We start from the raw sequence: 25216 nt of genomic DNA, 5'->3' as shown, positions 1-25216 counted from the left end.
GTGTTGTCGGGCCTTTGATGGGAGGGGTGGAGGACCGCTATACATTGTCATCAGTAGGACTCTAAGCGAAGGCCAAAGCACCGGAACCCCTCTTCTTTCTTTCCGGCCCTCCCCAGAGCTGCCCTTCATTTCGGTCCCCACTCTTGCCGGAAGTGCGTCACCAGCTTCCCGCTCCGCCTCCCATAGCCGTCTCTAGAAGTCGAAACAAAACAAGCGGCTGAAGCGGCGGCGGCGGAGCCGGGACGGGGGAGGGGCGCGCCGGAACCGGAACCGACCCGACGCCGGAACCGGAATCGAGAGCGGGTTGCCAGGGCCCGAAGAGGGCTGGTGGCGGCGGTCTCGCTCGGTGAGTGCTGCGGGCCGCAAGTCGCCGGTTTGGCCCCAGCGGGAAGGCCGCGGCGTTGGCCTGTGGCGGCCTGTTCAAGGTCACGGGCCGTGCCTGCCCCGACATCTCGAGCCCCGCGCTGTGCGGGGCCCACCGATGCCGACTGAGCCGTTATGCTACACCCGTGGCCGGCCTCTCTGTTTTTAAGAGGACTAGAGCGAGGGTGGCTTCCTGGAGGAGGTGGTGGCAGGCCTGGGATTCGGAGGTTGGAGTCGGGTAGCAGCCTAGATGGGGCGTTGGTCTGTGGTCAGTAACTCTGCGCAGCCTTTCCGACTAGCTGGGATCTTTGGATAGTCTCTCTCCCGCCTCGACGCCCTCCGAGCACGGGGAAGGAACTCTACCTGTGAATAGGGCCTAGGTGTAAGGAGGAAACGGCGGGTGTTCTGTCCTCAGGCCTGGACAGGCTGTCACTCAAGATTCAGCTCAGCTCTCTGACCGTACAAGGGTATTTTTATCATCCCATCTTCCCCAAGGGAGCACAGATGCATCTCTTCTGGCTGAGCAAGCCGGGCTTGAGGATGCTAGGGGTCCTAGGTCTGCAGTCCATCTCTCCACTCTCGCTTCAGTCTCTGGTTTTGAGAACTTCATTTTGGAGGTAGAAATCCAGAATCCACACACAGGTGGGAAACTGATTAGACCTCAGTGGATCAAAGCTGATGAGTGAAGGAACCTGGAAATAGGGCAGTGTCTGTTTCAGTGTCATGCTGGATGCCCACCATCGTGTCTCAACACTTGAGTCCACTCTTCTTTGGAGCTGGGGAGAGAAATTCCCTCTTTCGGTGAAGACAATAAGCCCCTGTAGTTTCAGGAGGAGGAGCAGGGAGCCGAGCAGGGAGCCAAGCAGGACCGTTATAGGGCTGTGGCAGCATCTGGGGTGGGTCCATTTTCGGCTATAGAGCCTGGCCTTTTTACAACTACTTGATGGTCTCCGCCTCTCCTGCCTTCCTCCTTCACCTTCTGCTTGCCTGGTGGTGACTAAGCAGCCAGTGAGAGTGAAGGAGGGAGCACGCGCTCTTCTCAGAGTGCTGGTCTTGTGGGTTGGAGCCATGGCTCCTGTCCAGAGGGTGAGCCTGGTCCCAGGCCATGACTGCCTTGACCTCGCACTTCCTTAGTGCACTGTCCAGCATTGTGGATCTTTTGGAGACAGTCAGGAGGTGTGGCCTGAAGCAGTTGCTGCTACATGAATTATTTATTTCCTCATAGGGTAGCTTCAGAGTATACAAGGCTGCCTCAGATGGTGACAAGATACTGCCATTTAGGGTCAAGAGTGTCCTGAATTGCGGAGTCCTGGTTGTAGGCAGGGAGCAAATTGACTTTGGCAGTGAATCGTGGTCTATTTTCATTAGGCTGTTGGTTCCTTGCTGAAGGATTTGGCTACAAAGAGTTGCCAAGATAGCTGGGCCGGGAAGAAAGCGCCGCAGCCCTGACCCAGACGCTGTTGCCGACCCTGGGGCACTCTGGCTGGCTACCAAGCGGCTCAAGATGTCTGGTGGGGCCAGTGCTACAGGCCCAAGGAGAGGGCCCCCAGGATTGGAGGAGGCCACTAGTAAGAAGAAACAGAAGGATCTCGCAAACCAGGAGAGCAAAGATGGAGATCCTAGGAGAGGTAGGCGTGGCATTTCCAGATTCTCGTGGCTTCTTCTTCCCTTGTCTCTGGACATGCAATTTAGGGGTCTGTTCCTCCCTCCTTTATCATGGCTTGATGCTGAGAAAAAGACCCATTGCAAGTTGGATGAAGCCTCAGCCTTAAACCTGAGGAGTTTGGCTAAGATCCAGTCTGTGGGGTCTTGGATCTGGCTCCTCATTATTGTCTGTTTTTCCTTTTGTTGCCAGTGTCTACTCCTCGAAAGGAGCAGACCAAAGAGGGTGAGTAATGAATGGGGCTTTTCAGCGCGATTTGAGGGGAAGGAGAATTTAGCTCCCATCCGAGCAGTAGGTTTGGCTTTTTTTTTTGTTTTTTGAGACAGGGTTTCTCTGTGGCTTTGGAGCCTGTTCTGGAACTAGCTCTTGTAGACCAGGCTGGCCTCAAACTCACAGAGATCCGCCTGTCTCTGCCTCCTGAGTGCTGGGATTAAAGGCGTGCACCACCACTGCCCGGCTTGGTTTGGCTTTTTAACCTGTGTGTTGCTGTTAGCAGTGACCCCTCTGAACCCTTTGCCATTCTCCATATAGAATTGTTGCTTGATTGGAGACAAAGTGCGGATGAAGTGATTGTCAAGCTGCGAGTGGGAGCGGGTCCTCTGCGTCTGGAGGAAGTAGATGCTGCTTTCACAGACACAGACTGTGTGGTGCGGCTTCCAGGTATGTTCCTCTGCCCTGCGTACAATGTTTCCTTTTGCATTCTCTAGTATCCCCCACCTCAGGTCACTGTTGCTCCTCTCTTTCCAGATGGTCGGCAATGGGGCGGTGTCTTCTTTGCGGAAATACAAAGTTCTTGCACCAAAGTGCAGGCTCGGAAGGGGGGTCTTCTACAGTTGGCACTACCCAAGAAGGTGCCTCTGCTCACCTGGCCCTCTCTCCTGGTAAGTTCCAATTGAGTGTGTGGGCCTTGGGGATGCCTAGTGTATTCAACAGGGTCTAACTGTTGTATCTTTGGCAGAAGAAACCTTTAGGGACCCAAGAGCTCGTGCCAGGGTTGCGGTGTCAGGAGAATGGACAAGAGCTGCCTCCCATTGCCCTGGAGCCAGGCTCTGAGCCCCGCAGAGCTAAACAGGAAGCCCGAAACCAGAAACGGGCCCAGGGCCGTGGTGAGGTAGGCTCAGGAACTGGCTCTGGGGCACAGGCAGGGCCCAGCGCCAAGAGGGCTGTACATCTCCGCAGAGGGCCAGAAGGGGAAGGGTCCAGGGATGGCCCTGGTCCCCAAGGTGATGCTCCATCCTTTCTGTCTTCTGACCCAGCCACTCAGGTGAGAGTTAGGTGCCTATTTGGGGACTGGGGAAGGAATGTGGACTAGAGTGGGTGCCACCTGCCAGACCCAGGGCTAAATCTTGCCCCTTTTTTTCTTTTTCTTTGTGCGTGCGCACGCGTGATTAGGTTGAGGTTGAGGAGCAGCTCCATGTACCACCACTGAACCCTCAAACCAGTCTCCTGGGCTCAGAGAAGAATTTAGGCCTCTTGACAAGAGAGAAGACAGTGTCCCCCAGGAATGACCCAGTCTCCCCAGTCATGGTCCGGAGCAGAGACCCTGAGAAGGATGACCATGTCAAAGAGGAGATGGCAGTAGGAGCAGATTCTTCAGCTTTGGTGGATGGTAAAATCGGGATTGGCCAGACAGACCCCAGGTTGGGTTGCGAGGTTGATGGTGGGTAGGGAGGAGTGTAGTAACAGGCTGGAATTTGTCTTGGATTGGTGACCCTGAGTCATGGTCTCAATATAGACCCAGAGTCCATGGTGAACCTGGCATTTGTCAAGAACGACTCGTATGAAAAGGGGCCGGATTCAGTGGTGGTGCACGTGTATGTGAAGGAGATCTGCAGGGACACTTCGCGAGTGCTTTTCCGAGAGCAGGACTTCACACTCATCTTCCAGACCAGGTGTGTGACTGGGGCTGGGACAGTGGTCTCAGGTGGGATATGTTTCAAGCTTTTTTTTTTTGTTGTTGTTGTTGTTGTTGTTGTTATTTGTTTGATTGGTTGGTTTGTTTTTAGAGACAGGGTTTCTCTGTAGCTTTTGGAAGCCTGTCTTGGAACTAGCTCTTGTAGACCAGGCTGGTCTTGAACTCACAGAGATCCACCTGCCTCTGCCTCCCAAGTGCTGGGATTAAAGGCTTGTGCTGCCACCGCTTGGCTGGCTTTTTTTGTTGTTGGTGGTGTTTGTTTTTGTTTTTGAGACAGGGTTTCTCTATCTTTGGAGCCTGCCCTGGAATTAACTCTTATTGACTAGGCTGGCCTCGAACTGACGGAGATCCGCCTCTCTCTGCCTCCCAAGTGCTGGAATTAAAGGTGTGTGACACCCCCGCCCGACCTCAAGTGTTTTCTTTTGTCTTTTTCCTTCCCTGCTCTGCCTCTGCAGGGATGGAAATTTCCTGAGGTTGCATCCAGGCTGTGGGCCCCACACCATCTTCCGCTGGCAGGTGAAGCTCAGGTTGGTGGTGCCCAGCCCCACTGCTGCTACTGTCACTTAGGTTTCCATTTCTCTGGCTTGTTTAGCTTGGCACCTGCTTCGTCTCAAGTCTCTTAACTCAGCTTTTCCCTGACAGGAACCTGATTGAGCCAGAGCAGTGTACATTCTGTTTCACGGCCTCTCGCATTGATATCTGCCTCCGGAAGCGGCAGAGTCAGCGCTGGGGGGGACTGGAGGCCCCGGCTACACGAGGTCTGCACACGAGCTCCCTTCGTTGCCCCCACCCTGCCAATCAGGACCCCCGTCACACATGCTGCTAACCACCAGCCCTCTCATTCCCCCTTTTTAAGGTGCAGTGGGTGGTGCAAAGGTTGCCGTGCCGACAGGTCCAACCCCTTTGGATTCAACCCCTCCAGGAGGTGCCCCCCACTCCCTCACAGGCCAGGAGGAAGCCAGGGCGGTGGAGAAGGAAAAACCCAAGGCTCGATCTGAGAACACGGGGCTAGATGGGGTGGTGGCCCGAACTCCCTTGGAGCACGTAGCTCCAAAGCCAGAACCACACTTAGCCTCGGTGAGAATCTTAGGCTGGGAAGGGCCAAGAGTCAGGCTGGAAGATGGGTGGTAGTGGGGTACACCTTTAATCTTATCACTCAGGAGGCAGAGGCAAGAGGATCTCTGGGAGTTTGAGGCCAGCCTGGTCTACAAAGCGAGTTCAGGACAGCCAGTGCTATCATGTAGAGAAACCCTGTCGCAAAGAAAGAAAGGAAGGAAGGAAGGAAGGAAAGGGAAGGGAAGGAAGGAAAGAAGGAACTAATAAAAATAATGAGGCCGGGGGTATCAGGGCTGCTCTGTCATGTTTCCTTTGCTCCCACAGCCCAAACCCACATGTATGGTGCCTCCAATGCCTCACAGTCCGGTGAGTGGAGATAGTGTGGAGGAGGAGGAAGAGGAAGAGAAGAAGGTGTGTCCGCCAGGATTTACTGGCCTTGTCAATTTAGGGAACACCTGCTTCATGAATAGCGTCATTCAGTCTCTGTCCAATACTCGGGAACTACGTGACTTCTTCCACGGTGAGGTCTTTGCCCAGGAGCCTGGGGCACAGGCAGAAGGGGAACCTTTGTCTCTCACACCTTTGCTTGACTGTTCTAGATCGATCCTTTGAAGCTGAAATTAACTACAATAACCCACTGGGGACTGGTGGGCGGCTGGCCATTGGCTTTGCTGTGCTGCTCCGGGCCCTATGGAAGGGCACTCATCAAGCCTTTCAGCCCTCCAAGCTAAAGGTGATTTGTGATTATTCTCAGTCTTGTTTAGAGAGGATTCGGGGGGCTAGCTAGTGAGGGGCCTGGTGAATGGGTATTAAGATTTCTCATTAACACTTTGACCTCCCCATTCAGGCCATTGTGGCAAGCAAGGCCAGCCAGTTCACAGGCTATGCACAGCATGACGCCCAAGAGTTCATGGCTTTCTTGTTGGATGGGCTGCATGAGGACCTGAATCGGATCCAAAACAAGCCCTACACAGAGACTGTGGACTCAGATGGGCGTCCTGACGAGGTCAGTCAAAGTGGGGTTGTAGAGTGGGGTTTGGGTGGCGCAGCTCTTAGGTCTCCTCAGTTCTCACTATTTTTTTCTCAGGTGGTGGCTGAGGAAGCATGGCAGCGGCACAAGATGAGGAACGACTCATTCATTGTGGACCTGTTTCAGGGCCAGTACAAGTCGAAGCTCGTGTGCCCTGTGTGTGCCAAGGTGCGGTAGACTCCCCTAGAGAGAGGCACCCTAGTTAGTTAGGCTGGTTTGATCAGATTGAGTTGTGCATTTTCAGGGAGTACTGGGCAACATTTGGGGAAGGAAGGTGGCAGAGAGGCCTAAGGTTCTGTGTGGTCCTGAGGAATCAGCAGGGTAGGCTTCCTGGCTGAAGTTGGGGCAGGGGGGAGATGTGGATGGATAGGTGTGGTGTTGCAAAGATAAGTAAGGTGTGCCGAAGTTGTGGGTCAGGTTGGAAAGGTATGAGGGATACAGGTGAAGGGAAGCTTGGGTTGGCTAAGCTGCCAGAAAAGGAATCGTGCCTGAGGAGGGGCGTTGGTGGGCTCCCTTGCTCAGCCTAGTGCTCTCTCTGACTGGGAGTTTGCTGACTGGCTGAGAGAGCCCTGAGGACCATCAGAGAGCCTGCATCAGGCTCTCCAGGAATAATGAGCATCTCGATCCCTTGTGACACCCTAGTGTCACCTTTGCGTCCACAGGTCTCCATCACTTTTGACCCGTTCCTTTATCTGCCGGTGCCCTTACCACAAAAGCAAAAGGTTCTCCCCATCTTTTATTTTGCTCGGGAACCCCACAGCAAACCCATCAAGGTGAGTAATGAGCCTCTTCCCTCTGGGCCATCCTAGAAAAACGTGACTCTCCTTCGCCCCCACTAACTTTACCTTTGTTGCCAAAGTTTCTGGTGAGTGTTAGCAAGGAGAACTCCAGCGCAAGTGAAGTTTTGGATTCCCTCTCTCAGAGTGTCCATGTGAAGCCTGAGAACCTGCGCCTGGCTGAGGTATATCTCTTTACCAAGTTTCTGCATGTGTGGCTATCTAAGGTTTTTTTTTTTTTAAGTATTTTATGAGTGTTTTGCCTACTTGTATTCATGTATGTGTGTGTACCATGTTGTGTGACTGGTGCCCATAGAAGCCAGGCGATACGGTGTTGAACCTCCTGGAACTGGAATTACCAACAGTTGTGAGCTGCCATGTATGTGCTAGGAATAGACCCCCCACTCCCCATCCCACCAAGATCTTACAGAGCAGCCAGTGCTCTTAACTACTGAGCTATTCCTCCAGCCCCATATATGTATTGAAGGACAGACAGACATGTACCATTAATGGTATCTAAAGATGTGTATATGAATGTAAATACTTCTGCAGAAACTTAGGTTGTAGGTGTTTATTGAGACCAGGCTTTGGGCTGTGTTACATAGGATCCTGAGTTCTCAACCAGCATTAGTTTATTTCTCTCTGAGGTGCCTCTTCCCAGGGATAAGGAGCTTTGGCAGAGCTTGAGCTTGGGCAGGATTATCAGGCCATTTTCTCCATTATTTTTTTCTTTTTTTTTTTTTTTTTTTATTTTTCGAGACAGGGTTTCTCTGTAGCTTTTGGTTCCTGTCCTGGAACTAGCTCTTGTAGACCAGGCTGGCCTCGAACTCACAGAGATCCACCTGCCTCTGCCTCCCGAGTGCTGGGATTAAAGGCGTGCGCCACCACCGCCTGGCCTCCATTATTTTTTTCATTTTTGGTTTTTTGAGACAGTTTCCAATTGTATAGCATTGACTGTCCTGGAACTTTGTAGTTCCAGACTGGCCTTGAACTCACCCGAGATTCACCTGCTTCTGTTTCCTAAATGCTGGGATAAAAGGTGCGTGCCACCACTGCCTGACTTTTGTTTTTGTTTTCCGAGACAGGGTTTCTCCATGTAGCTTTGGTGCCTGTCTTGTAGGCCAGGCTGATCTTGATCTCACAAAGATCTACCTGTTTTCCTCCTGAGTGCTGGGATTAAAGGCCTGTGCCACCACCGCCCTTTTAACCCAGCAGCTCCCATTTTTTCTTGGAGTATGAGTGTGGAAGAGGCTATTTGAATGTGGACCTTCCCTAATAACACCTCATAGTCTTATCAGGGACTTGCTAGTTCTCGTAGGGGTAGAGGCCCTCAGTATGGTCCATGTAGTTGACTCTTGCCCAGGTTTTGTCTCTCAGGTACTCCAATGTACTCTCTGCCACTGGGCGGGTATATTCCTCTTTAAGACCACAGGTCCTTTTCTTCCCTGTCCCAGTAGATTTCAGTGCATGACCAAGCCCTTCATGGTGCTGTGAAGCAGACCTAGAGAAAGGGCTTATCACCTGGCATCTGTGTGTTTATCTCTAGGTAATCAAGAATCGTTTCCACCGTGTTTTCTTGCCCTCCCACTCACTGGACTCTGTGTCTCCAACTGACGTGCTCCTCTGCTTTGAGCTGCTGTCCTCAGAGTTGGCTAAGGAGCGGGTAGTGGTGCTAGAGGTGCAGCAGGTAAGTGGGGGCCAACCTGGTGCCACGGGGCCCTGGTGGGTGTTGGTCACTCCTGCCTTTAATGCTTTACTGAGCCAGATGACTCACCCTAGCGCCCCCAGGTACCCAGCATCCCTATCTCCAAGTGTGCAGCCTGCCAGCGGAAGCAGCAATCAGAGGACGAAAAACTGAAGCGTTGTACCCGTTGCTACCGTGTGGGCTACTGCAACCAGTGAGGAACCCTATGGCCTCGCCCCTCCCATTTTCTCCACCTGACACTTGACATCCTGTCCTCTCCACACAGCAGCACATATTTTAAGCCCTTCCCCATTTGTCCAGGGCTGGCATACCTAGTCCCCAGGGCTTCAGACTTAGGTGTAAGGCCCTAGTCTTACCACTCCTTCCTTCCAGGTTCTGCCAGAAAACCCATTGGCCTGACCACAAAGGCCTCTGCCGCCCTGAGAACATTGGCTACCCCTTCCTGGTCAGTGTACCTGCCTCACGCCTCACTTATGCCCGTCTTGCTCAGCTACTAGAAGGTTATGCCCGGTAAGAGCTCAGAGGACTAGTGTGGGCAGGGAGCAGAGGTGCTCAGGTGTCGGACAACAGGTCAGAATTCTTATTGCCTTGTTGTCTGCTTGTAGATACTCCGTGAGTGTGTTCCAACCACCCTTCCAGCCTGGCCGAATGGCCTTGGAATCACAGAGCCCTGGATGTACCACATTGCTTTCAGCTAGCTCTCTGGAGGCTGGAGATAGTGAGAGAGAGCCGATCCAGCCTTCTGAGCTCCAGTTGGTGACTCCCGTGGCTGAGGGGGATACAGGGGCTCCCCGTGTGTGGGCACCCTCTGATCGGTGTCCTGTAGCTAGCACCAGTGGAATTTCTTCTGAGATGCTGGCCAGTGGGCCTATTGAAGGTTGTTCATTACTTGCTGGTGAGAGGGTGTCCCGGCCTGAAGGTAAGCTCTGTTGAAATGCTTTGGGTGTTGCAGGAAAACATTTGGGAAGGTTGTTTAGACCGTAGTGGACAGATAAGCACTGATTGTCCTGCTTCGTCTTAGCTGCTGTGCCTGGGTACCAACACTCAAGTGAAGCCATGAATACCCACACACCCCAGTTTTTCATCTATAAAATTGATGCATCAAACCGAGAGCAGCGGCTTGAGGACAAAGGTGTCTGATGCTGTGGGTGGAAGTTGTGGGGTAGCTTGGGCTGGCTGCTCCGCACGGCTGGGTGACCACTGTCTCTGCTCGTCTCCAGGGGAGACACCATTAGACCTAGGTGATGATTGCAGCCTGGCTCTTGTGTGGCGGAACAATGAACGCCTCCAGGAGTTTGTGTTAGTAGCCTCCAAGGAGCTGGAGTGTGCTGAAGATCCAGGCTCTGCTGGTGAGGCTGCTCGTGCTGGCCACTTCACCCTGGACCAGTGCCTCAACCTCTTTACTCGGCCTGAAGTGCTGGCACCTGAGGAAGCCTGGTGAGGATGAGGCAGCAAACTGGTGGCGGTGCAGGCTGGAGGGAAACTTGTGGTGCTGACTCTTCTGTCCCTGCAGGTACTGCCCACAGTGCAAACAACATCGCGAGGCCTCCAAACAGCTGCTGCTGTGGCGGCTGCCCAATGTGCTCATTGTGCAGCTGAAGCGCTTCTCCTTCCGTAGTTTCATTTGGCGTGACAAGATCAATGATTTGGTGGAGTTCCCTGTTCGGTGAGCACTGAGTGAACCCTGGTGCTGGTGACAGGACAGGGCTTGGGGCCCGGGGGCATGCTAATTGCCTCACCCTTCTCTGACTGGGACTGCAGGAACCTGGACTTGAGCAAGTTCTGTATCGGCCAGAAAGAGGAGCAGTTGCCTAGCTACGACCTGTATGCTGTCATCAACCATTATGGAGGCATGATTGGTGGCCACTACACTGCCTGTGCACGCCTGCCCAACGATCGCAGTAGCCAGCGCAGTGACGTGGGTGAGGGCACACACAACCAGCAGGCTAGGTGGTGGGGTGGTGGTACAGACCGTGTTCATATTCTTCCCACCCTGCTATAGGCTGGCGCTTGTTTGATGACAGCACAGTGTCAACTGTAGACGAGAGCCAGGTCGTGACACGTTATGCCTATGTCCTCTTCTACCGTCGGCGGAACTCTCCTGTGGAGAGACCCCCCAGGGCAGGTCACTCTGAACACCACCCAGACCTAGGCCCTGCAGCCGAAGCTGCTGCCAGCCAGGTGAGGCATGGGGGCGGCTTGACAGTCTAGTTGGTGGACAGGGCTGGGAATATAGCTCTCTTTCCTCTACAAGCCTGCAGAATTCAGAGATGGGGTTCCTTGACATTCGGGCTTCACCCAGGGGTATTCTAGAAGACACCTTAGGAACACAATCAAAGGTATACATAAAAAAACATGCAGCCACCGGTGCGCACAAAATCCACGTCCGAGAACTGCCCTGAACCTCAGCAGACGTGCTACTATAAGCAGACTAACCCTGACTTCTCCCAGCTCTCCCCCGCATTCTCCACATGCCACCCTAGAGACCCTCATTGGTGATTACCCTTGTGTTCTGGCGTACACTCAAGATATCCCTGTCAGAGATGGCTGTCACCGCCAGTGTGGTCACACTTTCTGTGGGAGCAACTCTCCCTACTGAACCTTCGTGCTATTGGGTCTCGGTTGCTGACAGGGTTCCAGGGGTTCGTGAGCACAGCCACTCTGCTCTCTCTACCATCAGCCTTCCTTGTACTTCGTTCCCTGTACTCCCTTGAGACCTTGCTGTCAGGCTCACAGACACAACACAGCGGTCAGGATCTGGGCATGGGTAATCCTGAGGAAATTGTCATGAGGTTGGCTGCTTAGCCTCTGTGAGCTGGTCCCTTCTTTGGGAAGCCTGGACTAAAATCTGACCAGGTAACTTTACTCCCTTGCCTGTGAAAAGTTAAACGTGGATTAAAAGCTGCCTAGAGGAAGTCAAAGGCTGTTAGAATTTTCATATCCTAATGTTCTCAGTTTAGAAATCTCCATACTGGCTACCTACCTACCTCCCTGCTGCTTGATATGGAATGTGGGGGCTTAGGCCTGGTCACCTTGATGTGACTGTCTTGGCTAGGGGTCTCAGGGAAACTGGGGCCTCCCGTCCTCTGGGTGCTGATGGCCCTTTCCACATACCATAGGCTTCCCGGATTTGGCAGGAGCTCGAGGCCGAGGAGGAGATGGTGCCCGAGGGGCCTGGGCCTCTGGGTCCTTGGGGGCCCCAAGACTGGGTGGGGCCCCCACCACGTGGCCCTACCACACCAGACGAGGGCTGCCTCCGATACTTTGTCCTGGGTACCGTGGCGGCTTTGGTGGCCCTTGTGCTCAACGTATTCTATCCTCTGGTATCTCAGAGTCGCTGGAGATGAGCTCACCTGCAGGCACCTCCTGTGAGCTGGCCTACCTGCCTGCTCACCAGGCCATGCCTACCTTTGTGGTGGGGAACAACTCTAGGCTCTGGCCCTCAGTGTATGTATCTGGTGGGAGACTTGCGGGAACTGCAGCCTCTTTAGGGGCAAAGTATCCTAGGGTATGTGTCCATCCAGTTGTCTGTTCTCTGACCCTTGTCCTAGGGCTTGGCCCTGCTGGAACTATTTCCTGTATTTAAAGTGTTAATAAAGTGAGCATTCAGGCCCGATCTCGTCTCTCTGTCTAAACGCCGCTGCTGTCTGCGCCTGCCTAGGGGCCCTCCCTTGGGTGCCGGGGCTCTGAGCCAGCACCCCCGGGATGCCAGGCAGTATGCTGGGCAACCCCCAACCCCTGTCCTCGTATTCTGTTGCAGGGACTAGGCCCTGGCCAGGCCCCCGAGGTGGCCCCCACGCGGACAGCCCCTGAACGCTTCGCCCCCCCTGTGGACCGCCCAGCCCCCACGTACAGCAACATGGAGGAGGTCGATTAGCAGGTCCCTGGCTGATGGAGGGACTGGGTTTGGGGGATCCCCTTCAGAAGGCCATCTCTTTTCCACTTTTCCTTCTGTCACTCAGAGGACACTGGTTCCACCAATGGGAAGCTGGGGGGGCATGATCTGGGGGTGGGAACCTCACAAATGTGACCTCGTCAATTGGTCCCCAGATTAGCGGGCCTTGGCTTTTTCAGCTGCCTTCAGTGCTGCGTGTTTCTCAGTTGTACCTTTGATTCTTTCTGACCTGCATTATAAACATTATAATTTTATTCTAAAAATTGTAATTTTTTTGCATTTTGGAAGTGATTGCTGCTGTTTAAATATATTTTAAAAATAAATAATGAATAAGCAGACTTAGTGACTGGTCCACAACATGTGGCTACCTCCCCTCCCTTCTGCAGTAGCTGGTAATGTGTGTGTTTGTATTAAAGATCTCTGAGGGGAGATGAGGTCACAACTCATTTTCTCTGGGTCATTGTAGAACTTGGTTGTATGACAAACTGCCTGCCAAAAGCAACTTCAGGAAGAAAGGGTTTACTTAGGCTCATAGTTTGAGGGTCCAGTCATCATGGCAGAAAAGGCATGATGCAATTGGTTCAACGCCTCTGAAGTGAGGAAGCAGGGAGTGATGGCAGCTCAGCTTACTTTCTTCCTATTTATTCAGACCCTAGCCTAGGGGATGAATGGTGCTGCCCACGTGTTGGGTAGGTCTCCTAGGTGATTCTAGATTGTGTCCAGTTCATGTTATTAACCATCAGTCATGAAGCACCACCACCACCACGCCACCACCACCCATGGTATCAGCTCCCTGGAGGCTGCCTGCTACCCAGCAACCCATTGGTTCTGCCTCCCATGTTGAAGTGGCTGTAATTGGCGTTGAGATTTTAGGGCATCCAAAAAAGAGTAGTACCCATGAAACTGTAACATGGGTTAAAGGTGCAAACCCTGTCTGGCAGTGGTGGCGCACACCTTTAATCCTAGCACTTAGGAGGCAGAGGCAGGCGGAAATCTGAGTTTGAGGCCAGCCTGGTCTACAGATCAAGTTCCAGGACGGACAGGGCTGTTACACCGAGAAACCCTGTCTTGAAAAACAATGAAAGTGCAAACCCTGGAGTAGCCTGGGGTTAACAAACAGCACGTTGGAGACTGCAGGGAAGGAGAGCCCCTGAGGGAGCTGCCCCTCCTTTCTTCTCAAGCCTACGAAGTTTAAAAACACCTGTATCCCTTGAGAGAAAAGATGAAGCCCCTGCTCTGAAAAGAGGATAAACAGAGGACCAGAGAGACGAGCTCACTAAACTTCCTACTCTAGAGGGGCTCTGGGCTCTCAGACCATGGCTTCTGGCAATTGCCCAAGGTTACTCACCCATAGGTCATACCTAGCTTCAGGGTCTCTACACCCTTGTACACTTTCTTCCAGTACTAGGAATTTGTGTAGTCAAGTGCTCTATCACTGAACTAAGTTCCAACTCCTGTACAAACACGAGAAACCTTGCTTCTGTCTGGATCATACTGTCTCTCTGCAACCTCCAATTACTTGAGTAGAATGGGCATCTTTAGAGGATGGTGGGGAGCAAAGGTGGGAAGTGGATATTTAAGAGCAGGGCTGGAGAGATGGCTCAGTGGTTAAGTGCTTGCTTTCCAGACTTTCTGAGGAACTGAGTTTGATTCCCAACACCCACATATTACGCAGCTCACAACTGCCTAAAACTCCAGCTTCAGGGAGTCTGACCCTTTCTGTCCTCTTTGGGCACATGCATTCCCACGACCCACACCCAACCCCTCATGCAATTAACACCTAGAGAAGCCAGAAGTAGAAAGACAAAAGACAAAATGGAGCCAGCAGCATCTTGAAACCCACAATCCAATTACATGAAGCTCAGTATGCAGATCTGACTAGTCCTCCCTAGTCTTCCCTTCAGAGTTGGGAATTAGGGGCAGCAGCTATTGGAGAATCCTAACCACATGATTATGATTGGCTTTATCCAGTGGGGACCATGTATAAAAGGCCATGTGGTGGTTTGGCTTTGTAGAGCTGACTGGATGAATGGCCTTTTAGAAATGGAAATGCTAACCTGGGTGTTGGTGCTGTCAGCTAGGATGGGCTGAATAACAGGATTGTGTTGAGTCTTTAGTCTGTGCAGCACTTACTTTGAGCCCATGACACTGCCATTCTGTGGCCTGTATACTCTTAGTTTATGCCACTAGACTTGTTTATGCACCTCGATGCCCCTATGCTATGATGGCTTTTGCTGGCTGCTACCTAGCTTTTCTATTTGGTCATTTTTTTTGGAGGATGTACTCCTGTAGGAAGGGTACCATAGAGGCTAGGGCAATATAACTGTAAGTTATGGTTCCTGGCATCTGATTAAACATCCTATTGTCATCTGTCACTGTGACACGACACTGGTGGAGTTACTATCTCATGCTGTTCTGCTGAGCTATTGAACCCACGGGGTGTCATGAGGAGACTAGGTAAAGGAGGATGCAGGTCTTAACCCTATTAAGGAGGCCATTGCCAGACTTGCAGGACTTAGTGATGGTGGTGACTGAGGTGTTATGATAATTCTTGGGGTGGCGTCAGGTATTGAGGGAAACATTGGCAGTGGCAGGTTGTCTTTTGTTTTGAGACAGGGTCTTGCTATGCAGTTAAGGCTGGCCTCAATCTCATGGCAATTCTGCCTCAGCCTCTTAAATGCTAGGATAACTGGCATATACCACCATACCTGGTAAGGTGGTTTGTATGGCTCTGTTCATTGTGGGCAGCACTCTTGGGTCGTGTTGGCTGGGTTTCTGCAGCTGCAGATGTCACAGTGCTGGTCCCTGCCTATGATACGGCTGTCCTGCATCATTTAACCAACTCCCAAACTTGGCCTTGCCCATGAATAAACTCTTGGGTAAGTGGAGGCTCAGGATACAGGATTGGATCTGGATAGTGGTTTAACGTGTGGCTCTGGAGAGAACCTGGCAAGGTGATCATTATGTGGGCCTCATATGTAAACTCAGACATGAAATTTGGCTCGTTGGTGGGATGTCAGCACACAGCAGGTCATAGGCTGTGGTTACAGCCTTGTCAGACTCCTGCCCAGTCCTTTGAGACCAGAAGAACATCCAGTTCTGAATTTGGGAGTTTCTCTACCATTCTACACAGCTGCTGGCTTTCTCGCTTTTTACATGAAGAACTTGTGTGTTTTAACTTAGCAAGTCTTGGAAGGTAGCATACTGGAGAATTGCAAGCACTCCAACCACAGCCAGGATTAGCCCAGCTCTGTTTCTCACTGTCTCTGTATCTAAAGTCCTGTGGAGGGATTTGCTTGTGGGTTGTGGTTTGTTTGCCTCTGTGTGTGATACTTGCCTACTCTGAAACAGGTAAGTATGGCACTAGACTTTAAATCTTAGTTTAGGCCGGGCGATGGTGGCGCACGCCTTTAATCCCAGCACTTGGGAGGCAGAGGCAGGCGGATCTCTGTGAGTTCGAGACCAGCCTGGTCTACAGAGCTAGTTCCAGGACAGGCTCCAAAGCCACAGAGAAACCCTGTCTCGAGGAAAAAAACAAAAAACAAAAAACAAAAAACTTAGTTTAGTTTAAAAAACAACCCTTTGTTGCCCATGCTGGCCTCAAGTTTCCAGGGGAAGCTTGGATTATAGGTACAGACCACTGTACTGGACCTGACACAAGATCTTCCTCCCTCCCCCCTCCCTCCTTTCCTTCCCTTCCCCTTCCTTCCTTCCTTCCTTCCTTCCTTCCTTCCTTCCTTCCTTCCTTCCTTCCTTCCTTCCTTTTTTTAGACATAGATGCTGGGTGGTGGTGGCGCAAGCCTTTAATCCCAGCACTTGGGAGGCAGAGGCAGGTGAATCTCTGTGAGTTCTAGACCAGCTTGGTCTACAAGAGCTTGTTCCAGGACAGGCTCCAAAGATACAGAGAAACCCTGTCTCGAAAAACAAAAAAACAAAAGAAAAAGACAAAAGACAAAAAAAATGGAATCTTCTATTTTTAATGTTATTTTTTCACTTAAAATTTTATTTATGTATATGGGTATTTTGCCTTTATGTGTATCTGGCCATCGCTTGTGTGCCTGGTGCCTGTGGAACACAGAAGAAGGCATTAGATCCCCTGCAACTGGAGACACAGATACTTGAACAGCTATGTGGGTTCTGGGAAATGAACTCAGGACTTTGGGAAGAGCAGCCAATGCTCTTTTTTCTTCTTTTTTGTACTATGAATTTTTTAAAGATTTATTTATTATGTATATGTTCCTTCTGCATGTAAGCCTGCAGGCCAGAAGAGGGCACTAGATCTCATTACAGATGGCTGTGAGTCAACATGTGGTTGCTGGGAATTGAACTCAGAACTTCTGAAGGTCTTCTGAGCCATCTCTTCAGCCCCACCAATGCTCTTTTTAACTGCTGGTACAGTTAAGAATATCCAGCTCCCCAAATATCTTTTATTTATTCATTCCTTGATAATTCCATATATGTAAACACTGTATTCTTTTTTGTTTTCTTATTTTTTGAGACAGTTTTACTATGTAGCCCTGCCTGGCCTTGAACTCACATGCAGTCCACCTGCCTTTGCCTTTGGGATTAAAGATGTATGCAGCCTCTCCCAGCAACAATGTATCCCACTCCCCAGCTCCTCTTATTATCCCTAGGCACCTAGTAACCCACTTAATTCAGTCAGTGCTGCCTGTTGGCATGAGATTTTAAAGAAATCACAGAACTTCCTCTGAAGTCACGCCTGGCCTTTCTCTTTCCTCTTCTTGCCGTGTCCCAGTGGGCATTTAAAACACGAGGTTAATGTGGTCCCAAATAGGCCATTTTACACATTTTCTACAGTGATCTGGACCGGAAAATTCAGGGAATTCATTTTATCATCTGTTTCCATGATAACTCAAAAGCTGTGACGTTGAAAAACGCGACTGGAACTCACTTTTGCTCTCCAACAAGATGGGGTTGAATTCCTTGGGCTGAGGGAGAAGAGGCCAAAGCTGAGTCTGCTTTGTTTTTAAATACTTTCACTCTCCAAACCCGAGGCAAATTTTCTAAACCGCTTGGACTCCACCCTGCCAGCGGCCTTAGGGCCAGGGAGGCGGAAACCAACTGGCCGGAAAAGCCTGTTGGGGCACTTGCGGGCTCTAAAACGGCGTTGACTCTCTGCCGGGCCACGCCCCTTTCCTCAGGAAGGCCACCATTGGTTCTCTCCCAGGCTTCTTATTCTGATTGGTCAGTGAGCGAAGGTCGCTGTGCAGATGCGGCCTAAAGTTTCTTTTAGTTTCCGGTGTCTCTGCTATGGCTGCTCCGGATTCCCTGACGCTGTTCACCGGCCTCGGCCTGAGCGAAACCAAGGCGCGGGAGACCCTCAAGAACGCGGCTCTGAGCACTCAGCTGCGGGAGGCGGCGACCCAGGTACGAGTCCCTTTCCCCATGGCCTCAGCTGCCTCCTGTGCTCCAAAGCAACGTGGGGCTGAGTCCAGATCTTGATTTGCTCCGGGTTTCCCGCTGTTGCCTGTGGGGAGAGGAAACTGAGCTTCACAGCAAAGTGGTTCCATCCTAACCCTCTGGGCATGGGTCTTTCCCCCCTGATTCCCCTGACTGCAGGCGCAGCGGACTCTGGGCTCTGCCATTGACAAGGCTACCGGAACTCTGCTGTATGGCTTGGCCTCCCGACTCAGGGATACCCGGCGTCTTTCTTTCCTTGTGAGCTATATAACCAATAAGAAGATCCACACTGAGCTCCAGCTGAGCGGTGAGACCCCTGCCTGTCTTACCAGTTCCACCTTCAGTCCCCCCCTTTGCTTTTCCGGTCAAGATCCCCAGTTGCTTTCTAAATATCAGGTTGTGGACAGGCACTGGAGCATGGAGGGGGAGACCTCTGGTATGGCTAAGGAGGATTATCACAATGAGAGACCTGCTTCAGAACACGTTTCTCTTCGCTGTGGCCTCAGGGTTCCTTTCCAATGATGCCAGGGCTTAACCTCTTAGGCATCCAAGTAGCCAAAACAGTTGAAGTTTCATGGCATCAGGGGCCCATCCATCCCCTTCTTGGAGCTGAGCTGTCCAATTGACTTTCCCTTTTCAGCTGCGCTTGAGTATGTGCGGAGTCATCCCCTGGATCCCATTGATCCCGAGGACTTCGAGCGGGAATGTGGTGTGGGTGTGGTGGTGACACCAGAACAGATTGAAGAAGCTGTAAGTCCTCAGGCTCCAGATGCTCCTAGTTATGCCCTGGAATGAGTGCCCTTCTCCACGCAGACCTCGGGCAGGAGTGCAGGTCTCCAGGCTGTTTCTGGAGAGGCATTCCTGAACCATATGGTTTGGCTTTCTGTAGGTTGAGGCCACCATAAACAGGCATCGTTCCCAGCTCCTGGCGGAACGGTACCGTTTCAACATGGGGCTGTTGATGGGTGAGTAGGATCGGGAGCGGCAGTTACTTACAGGTTGACCATCTGGTTGTGTCTTCTGTTTTGGGCATATATGAGAGGGAGGAGGGGATATGAGCAAGGGACTCACTGTAAGTGTCTGGGCCAAGGTTCTGATTCCTGTGTCAGCTAGGACTTCCTTGAGGAGAGGGGGAAAGAGTACCCCCTTTTGCCTCCCTGCAGCTTCTTGTGCCCATACTCTTAGGAGAGGCTCGGGCTGCACTCAAATGGGCAGATGGCAAAATGATCAAGCATGAAGTGGATATGCAGGTGGGTACCTCCCTAAGCTGATGCTCGAACCCCACTGAGGGATAAAGGGGAAGGAGACCCTATTCTTAATCTGACAGAGATCATAGAGCCAGTGTGGAGGGGGTAGTACCTGACCTGGGCCTCTGAGTTAGGAGGAATCACTTTCTGTGAAGCTCAGTTTCCTCTTCCCACAAATTGGTGATGTGGCCTTCATCTTGAAATGCTGGCAAATATCACAATGATGACCAGCTGAGGTAGACTGTTTATCTTGATGCTGGGCCCACATTGTTTCTCTGTAAATGGCAATGTTGGTTACCTGGGCCCAGGATAAGTCCTCAAGAAGGAAAAGGCATTCACATGAGGAAGCTTCATGGGCAGAGGCAGGCATTTTCTGAGTTCGAGGATAGCCTGGTCCACATAGTGAGACCCTATTTCAAATAACAACAAAAGAAACCCATGAGGAGATAAGATGGGATGGGCTAGATGGGCTCTTGTGCTGGCAGAGAGGCAGGAAGGGCTCCTTCAGGAGGCTCTTGAGAGAGGACACTTCTGCCTATGCTTGATTCTGGTATCTGCTCAGGTTCTCCACCTTCTGGGTCCCAAGATGGAAGCTGATCTGGAGAAGAAGCCCAAGGTGAGGCTGGGCGCCCCTCAGAATGCCTGTGATGAAGCAGAGATAGAGTGACACCTAGGGCTGGAGAAGGGGGTGTCTGAACCCATTTCCTCAGCAGGGCTCGTCCAGAGAGTCTGATGCAATGCTATGCTTCTCTTAGGTGGCAAAGGCTCGGCTGGAAGTATCAGACCGGAAGACAGCAAAGGATGCGGTGGAGAATGGTGGGAAGTCTGAGGCTCCTGTCAAACCCGTTTCTGCCTTCTGGACATTCTGTCTGAAGGACTGTACAGCACGGCCTCTCAGGCCTTGTCTTACTTAGCCATCTCTCTTTTTTCTCAAGACTGGGATTCCTGGAGTTTCCTTTATTTCCTTTGTCCCAGACTGGCATTAGGGACCTGAGGAGTTTGGCTCTGTAGCTCTTGTCTCTGGGGACTGGAGAAGAGGACCCTGTTCAGATCTGGTTTCAGGATGTTGATCGCAGCCATAGATATTTTCCTGAGTTGGGCATGGTTGTTATCTCTAGTAGGCAAGGTTCTTGATTTCTTCCCTGCAGGTGAGGTTCCTGGCCAGACCCTGTCTCTAATGGAACAGCTCCGGGGGGAGGCCCTTAAGTTTCATAAACCAGGTAAGGAGGGGGTACCTTGAAACTCTGGAGTCGACTCGTGATTAGCATTATAGCCAGGCCTGTAGACTCTACCTCCTTGGCTAACAGCCTGGCCGTCAGATTTGCTCTGATCCTGGCAGGTGAAAACTATAAGACTCCAGGCTATGTGACCACTCCACACACTATGGATCTGCTGCAGCAGCACCTAGAGATCACAGGGGGACAGGTGTGTAGGGTTGTGGCTTGAGTCCCTCATCTCACTGATTACCATGGCCTCCCTAGGAATGGGCATCTGTTTCTGTTCGGTGATCTGAACTCTGTTCCCAATAGTGTCCCAATCCCTTCGCTCAGGTACGTACCCGGTTCCCCCCAGAGCCCAATGGAATCCTGCATATCGGACATGCGAAAGCCATCAATTTCAACTTTGGTTATGCTAAGGTAAGTATGTGTCTATGTCCCTGGAAAGTAATATGATCACTGGCTACCCCTGACTGGATTCCAGAAAGATTTCTTTCTTGCCTTTTGTACTTGATGACAGAGACCATAGAGGGAAAACACATGTAACAGGTATCCTCAGAAAATACTGGGTTCATTGGGGAAAAACTAAAATGATTCTTTAGATAGGGCTTTCCTATATAGCTCTGGCTGACTTTGAAATCAGAGATTGCCTGCCTCTGCTTTTCAAGTGCTAGCATATACCACTATACCCTGTGGATGTGAGAGAATTTCTTGAATTCCTTTTATTTAACTTTTAAATTTTTTAGTGCTAGTCATCAAAAGAAGACATTAATTAAAACAAATATTCTTCGGGCTGAGAGGTGGTGGTGCACACCTTTAATCTCCCAGCACTCAGGAGGCAGAGGCAGGTGGATCTTTAGTGTGAGGCCAGCCTGGTCTATAGAGTGAGTTCCAGAATAGTCAGGGCTACACAGAGAAACTCTCTCCTAAAAACGAGTTGTGTGTGTGTGTGCACTTCCCTGCACTCGTACATGCACTCATGCACACTCATGCTATTGTGCATATGTGGATGTCAAAGAAAAACTGAGTTGGTTCTTTCCACCATAATTTTTCAGATCAAACTCAGGTCCTAAGGCATGTGTAGCAGCTGCTTCTGGCTGCTGCTGTCTCGCTGGGGTAGTTAACATCTGATAAGCTTGAGCTCTGAGAGTGTCTGAGTTGGATGATGTGGCCCGAAGGGGCTTATGGGTATGTGGGATGTCACAGGTGCTCCAACTCTTCTAGGCAAACAATGGTATCTGTTTTCTGCGCTTTGACGATACCAACCCTGAGAAAGAAGAAGCGAAATTCTTCACTGCAATTTATGACATGGTGACCTGGCTGGGTAGGGATTGGGTGAGGCCTGGGCAGGGCTGGTGGTGAGTGGACCTCTTTGTGGGTCATGGCTTTGCCAGTTAGTGTTTCTTGCTGGCTTTTCATATTATGTCTCTACTGCCTCAGGTTACACACCGTACAAAGTGACATATGCCTCTGACTATTTTGACCAGCTGTATGCCTGGGCTGTGGAACTCATCCGCAGGTGAGGCCAGGCCTATCATGTTGAACCAGGTAAACTGACCAGGTCATGGACCACCTGCACATTCATATCCCTTTTCACAGGGGTCAAGCTTATGTGTGTCACCAGAGAGTGGAGGAGCTCAAAGGCCACAACTCTTTGCCTTCACCATGGAGGGAGCGGCCTGTTGAGGAATCGCTGCTGCTCTTTGAGGTGGCATCCCGGAAGGACAGCTTGGTTTGGCAAGGCCATTGTGCTAAGGATGAGATGTTTCTGTGTGTAGAGGTAGTCTGAGCTCTTGTTCTCCTCAGGCAATGCGCAAGGGCAAGTTCGCAGAGGGTGAGGCCACACTTCGAATGAAGCTGGTGATGGAGGATGGCAAGATGGACCCTGTGGCCTACCGAGTCAAGTATACACCACACCATCGGACAGGGGACAAATGGTACATATTGGCATGGGGAGGGGTGGATTAGGGAAGAGCCAGTGGGATAGGGCAGAGGGGACGGGTTAGTGGGATCTGCTGTCTATGTCCCACAGGTGCATCTATCCCACCTATGACTATACACACTGTCTTTGTGACTCCATTGAGCACATCACCCACTCATTGTGTACCAAGGAATTCCAGGCTCGGTGAGGAGGCTGAGCTTATGGGATGGGTAGGGTAAGGGGATTCCTTTTTTGTTTAGAGTGTGTAAATGCATGCAAGTGGGTGTGCGGGTGCCACAGCACATGTGTTGAGATCAAAGGACAGTTGTCAGAGTCAGCTCTCTCTCTGCACTAAGTAGGTTCCAGGGAGACAACTCGGTTCTTCAGACTTGGCATTAAGTATCTTTACCTGCTGAGCCCTCTCAATGGCTTCTAGTGCCTTTTCTCTGGTCTCTCCCCGGCCTAACCTTATCCTTCCATCCTAGACGGTCTTCCTACTTTTGGTTATGTAATGCGCTGGATGTCTATTGCCCTGTTCAGTGGGAATATGGCCGTCTCAACTTGCACTATGCTGTTGTCTCAAAGCGGAAGATTCTCCAGCTTGTAGCAGCTGGTGCCGTTCGGTAGGTATGGAGCTGGGTTCACCAGAGGTGTAGTACCAGTGGCTTGTGCTGTTTTAAGGTCTTCTGACTATCATCGTATTCACAGGGACTGGGATGACCCACGGCTCTTCACACTTACAGCCCTACGACGACGGGGTTTTCCACCTGAGGCCATCAACAACTTCTGTGCTCGGGTATGATCCAGTGGATTGAGCGGGTAGAAACAGCCTAAGTGTGGCTTTGTGGCTGTAGCTATGACTGTTTTCCTGACAGGTGGGAGTTACAGTGGCACAGACCACAATGGAACCACATCTTCTGGAAGCCTGTGTGCGTGATGTGCTAAATGATACAGCTCCACGAGCCATGGCTGTGTTAGAGCCACTAAAAGTTGTCATCACTAACTTTCCTGCTCCCAAGGTGGGCCTATCTCAGTGTGTGTGCGAGTACACGGGGATCCCAGTATCTGGCCTGACAGAGATCCCTATCTCCTGATACAGCCCTTGGTCATCCAAGTGCCAGACTTCCCAGCTGATGAGACCAAAGGTTTCCATCAGGTTCCTTTTGCTTCCACTGTCTTCATTGAGAGAACTGACTTTAAGGAGGTAAATGGGGGTCTTGTAGTATCCTCATCCCTTCTCTAAGTCCATTTCTTTCCTGCTTTACCATGAACCAATTCCTGATAAACATGGGGTTGGGAGAAGCCCTGTACTCGCATGATGCTTGCAGCTCCTGTAACTTCTATGATTCTTTTCTCTAGGAGTCAGAGCCAGGCTATAAGCGCCTGGCCTGTGGCCAGCCTGTGGGCCTGAGACATACTGGCTATGTCATCGAACTGCAGCATGTTGTCAAGGTAAAAGGCAGCTGCAGTTTTTGCAGATATTGCCTGCTAGGGTCAAGCTTTGTGTGTAGCCAGCGGTCTTCGTGATGGTTCCCTGGTCTGATTGCATCTCCCTCACTTCTAGGGCTCTAGTGACTGTGTGGAGTACTTGGAGGTGACCTGTAGAAGAGCTGATTCTGGAGAGAAGCCCAAGGCCTTTATTCACTGGGTGTCACAGCCTCTGCTGTGTGAGATTCGCCTCTATGAGCGACTGTGAGTGAACATAACTGGCATTGGGGCAGTCACAAGAAGAGAACTGTATGTTGTGGCTCTCCAGCTCAGGCCTGATTTTCACTCTGGCCACAGATTCCAGCACAAGAACCCCGAAGACCCTGTTGAAGTGCCTGGTGGCTTCCTAAGTGACCTGAACCCGGTAGGCTCATGGAGTGGGAGCTGAGGGTGGTGGGCCTCCTGGCTGTACAGCTACTTCAATTCTCTGTCTGCAGGCCTCACTACAAGTGGTGGAAGGCGCGTTAGTGGACTGCTCCGTGGCTTTGGCAAAGCCCTTTGACAAGTTCCAGTTTGAGCGCCTCGGATACTTCTCTGTTGATCCAGATAGCCAACAAGGACAGGTGCTTACCTTTACCACTGCAGTACTGATGGTGGCAGCTGTTCACTGTAATAAACACTCCCTACATTATCTTAGCCTTCACCGGTTAAGGGAGGGGTATTTTATGTGTTACTTTTGAGGAAACTGATATTAGAGGGTTAGGTCCAAGCACAAAATTTAATAGGGATCCTGACCTTTTTACTCTTCAAAGTAGCATGCATGCTTAGAGGTTGTCATAATCCTCATGAGTCTAAGGCACAGCAGCACAGTTATTATTTAGCCCCGTATCCAATATTGCAGAGTTATTGATGTTCTGTCCCTTGAGACATCACTTCCTTGGGGGAGGAAGAGTAAGAGGCCTGCTTCTGGGCTGTTGGTCATTTTTCTTGCCTTTCAGCTTGTCTTCAACCGAACTGTCACACTGAAGGAAGATCCAGGAAAGGTGTGAACTGAAAACATGTGGACCTACCTCATCCTGGGGGTTGGGGGTGCCCTCATCACCCCGTACTCCATTTCAATAAAGAGTAACTAAATCTCTGGAGTCCATGTATTGTTTGCCTTTCTAGTATTTGAGGCCTCTGGAGACATGCTGTGTGAACTGCTGGTGGTGGTGCTTACACACGCAGTCTGAAGAACGGGCTTCCCTAGGACAGAGGGAGTGCCAGAACCGCTAGTTCTCGAAGACAGGTGCATGGGGGGATTAGGTCTGCACTTTGTATGAGAAACCTGAGGGCCCCCGGAGATGCTGCTCCAGTTATCAGCCGGAGGGAGGGCTTCAGGTTTGTCTGGAGCCAGGCAGATCAACGGAATGATCATTCAGAAAAAAACCCTGTCTCTTGCGCAAACAGAGTGAGATAAAGCGGCCTTTCAAGCTAAGAAACCCCAGAAGTCTCCCTGGATGCCTCTACAAACTGAGGCTCCTGATCCAGCTGCAGTTTAGGTTGGATCCCATCTCAGAAAAGGACCTCGGAGGAGTTT

The 25216-nt window shown here is 51.2% G+C and overlaps 2 protein-coding genes across 9 annotated transcripts; both read left to right on the top strand.

Annotated features, from left to right (window-relative positions):
• Positions 1-167: 167 nt before the first annotated feature.
• Positions 168-12741, top strand: Usp19 (ubiquitin specific peptidase 19). Of its 8 annotated transcripts, none has more exons than XM_075964609.1 (27): positions 168-346; positions 1732-1991; positions 2219-2251; positions 2558-2686; positions 2774-2907; positions 2988-3290; positions 3419-3635; positions 3762-3918; positions 4397-4468; positions 4584-4699; positions 4804-5018; positions 5322-5517; positions 5597-5730; positions 5845-6003; positions 6085-6195; positions 6690-6800; positions 6887-6988; positions 8350-8490; positions 8583-8701; positions 8881-9018; positions 9114-9427; positions 9530-9640; positions 9729-9945; positions 10022-10174; positions 10270-10430; positions 10511-10689; positions 12269-12741. In XM_075964609.1, exons 2-27 carry the CDS (start codon positions 1868-1870, stop codon positions 12383-12385), a joined length of 3963 nt encoding a protein of 1320 aa, XP_075820724.1. In that variant the 5' UTR covers positions 168-346; positions 1732-1867; the 3' UTR covers positions 12386-12741. The 8 variants fall into 8 exon arrangements, with proteins under 8 accessions (XP_075820724.1, XP_075820721.1, XP_075820717.1 ...); XM_075964606.1 differs by having other exon boundaries at positions 171-346; positions 2985-3290; positions 4798-5018; XM_075964602.1 differs by lacking the exon at positions 12269-12741 and adding an exon at positions 11628-12124 and having other exon boundaries at positions 171-346; positions 2985-3290; positions 4798-5018.
• A 4900-nt stretch (positions 12742-17641) lies between these two features.
• Positions 17642-24779, top strand: Qars1 (glutaminyl-tRNA synthetase 1). Its single transcript, XM_075964584.1, has 24 exons — positions 17642-17791; positions 17984-18131; positions 18465-18574; positions 18714-18789; positions 19010-19074; positions 19634-19687; positions 19827-19887; positions 20220-20291; positions 20411-20496; positions 20622-20708; positions 21513-21612; positions 21729-21807; positions 21888-21996; positions 22095-22225; positions 22321-22413; positions 22695-22832; positions 22918-23005; positions 23085-23228; positions 23309-23413; positions 23569-23661; positions 23774-23901; positions 23995-24061; positions 24135-24260; positions 24636-24779. The coding sequence occupies exons 1-24, from the start codon at positions 17675-17677 to the stop codon at positions 24684-24686; spliced, it is 2328 nt and encodes a 775-aa protein (XP_075820699.1). The 5' UTR covers positions 17642-17674; the 3' UTR covers positions 24687-24779.
• The last annotated feature ends 437 nt before the right edge of the window (positions 24780-25216 follow it).

Source organism: Microtus pennsylvanicus, chromosome 3, assembly GCF_037038515.1.
Source record: "Microtus pennsylvanicus isolate mMicPen1 chromosome 3, mMicPen1.hap1, whole genome shotgun sequence".
In the NCBI taxonomy this organism is placed as follows: Eukaryota; Metazoa; Chordata; class Mammalia; order Rodentia; family Cricetidae; genus Microtus; species Microtus pennsylvanicus.
The sequence above is the reverse complement of the archived record's forward strand: the minus strand, read 5'-3'. Positions and strand labels throughout refer to the sequence as shown.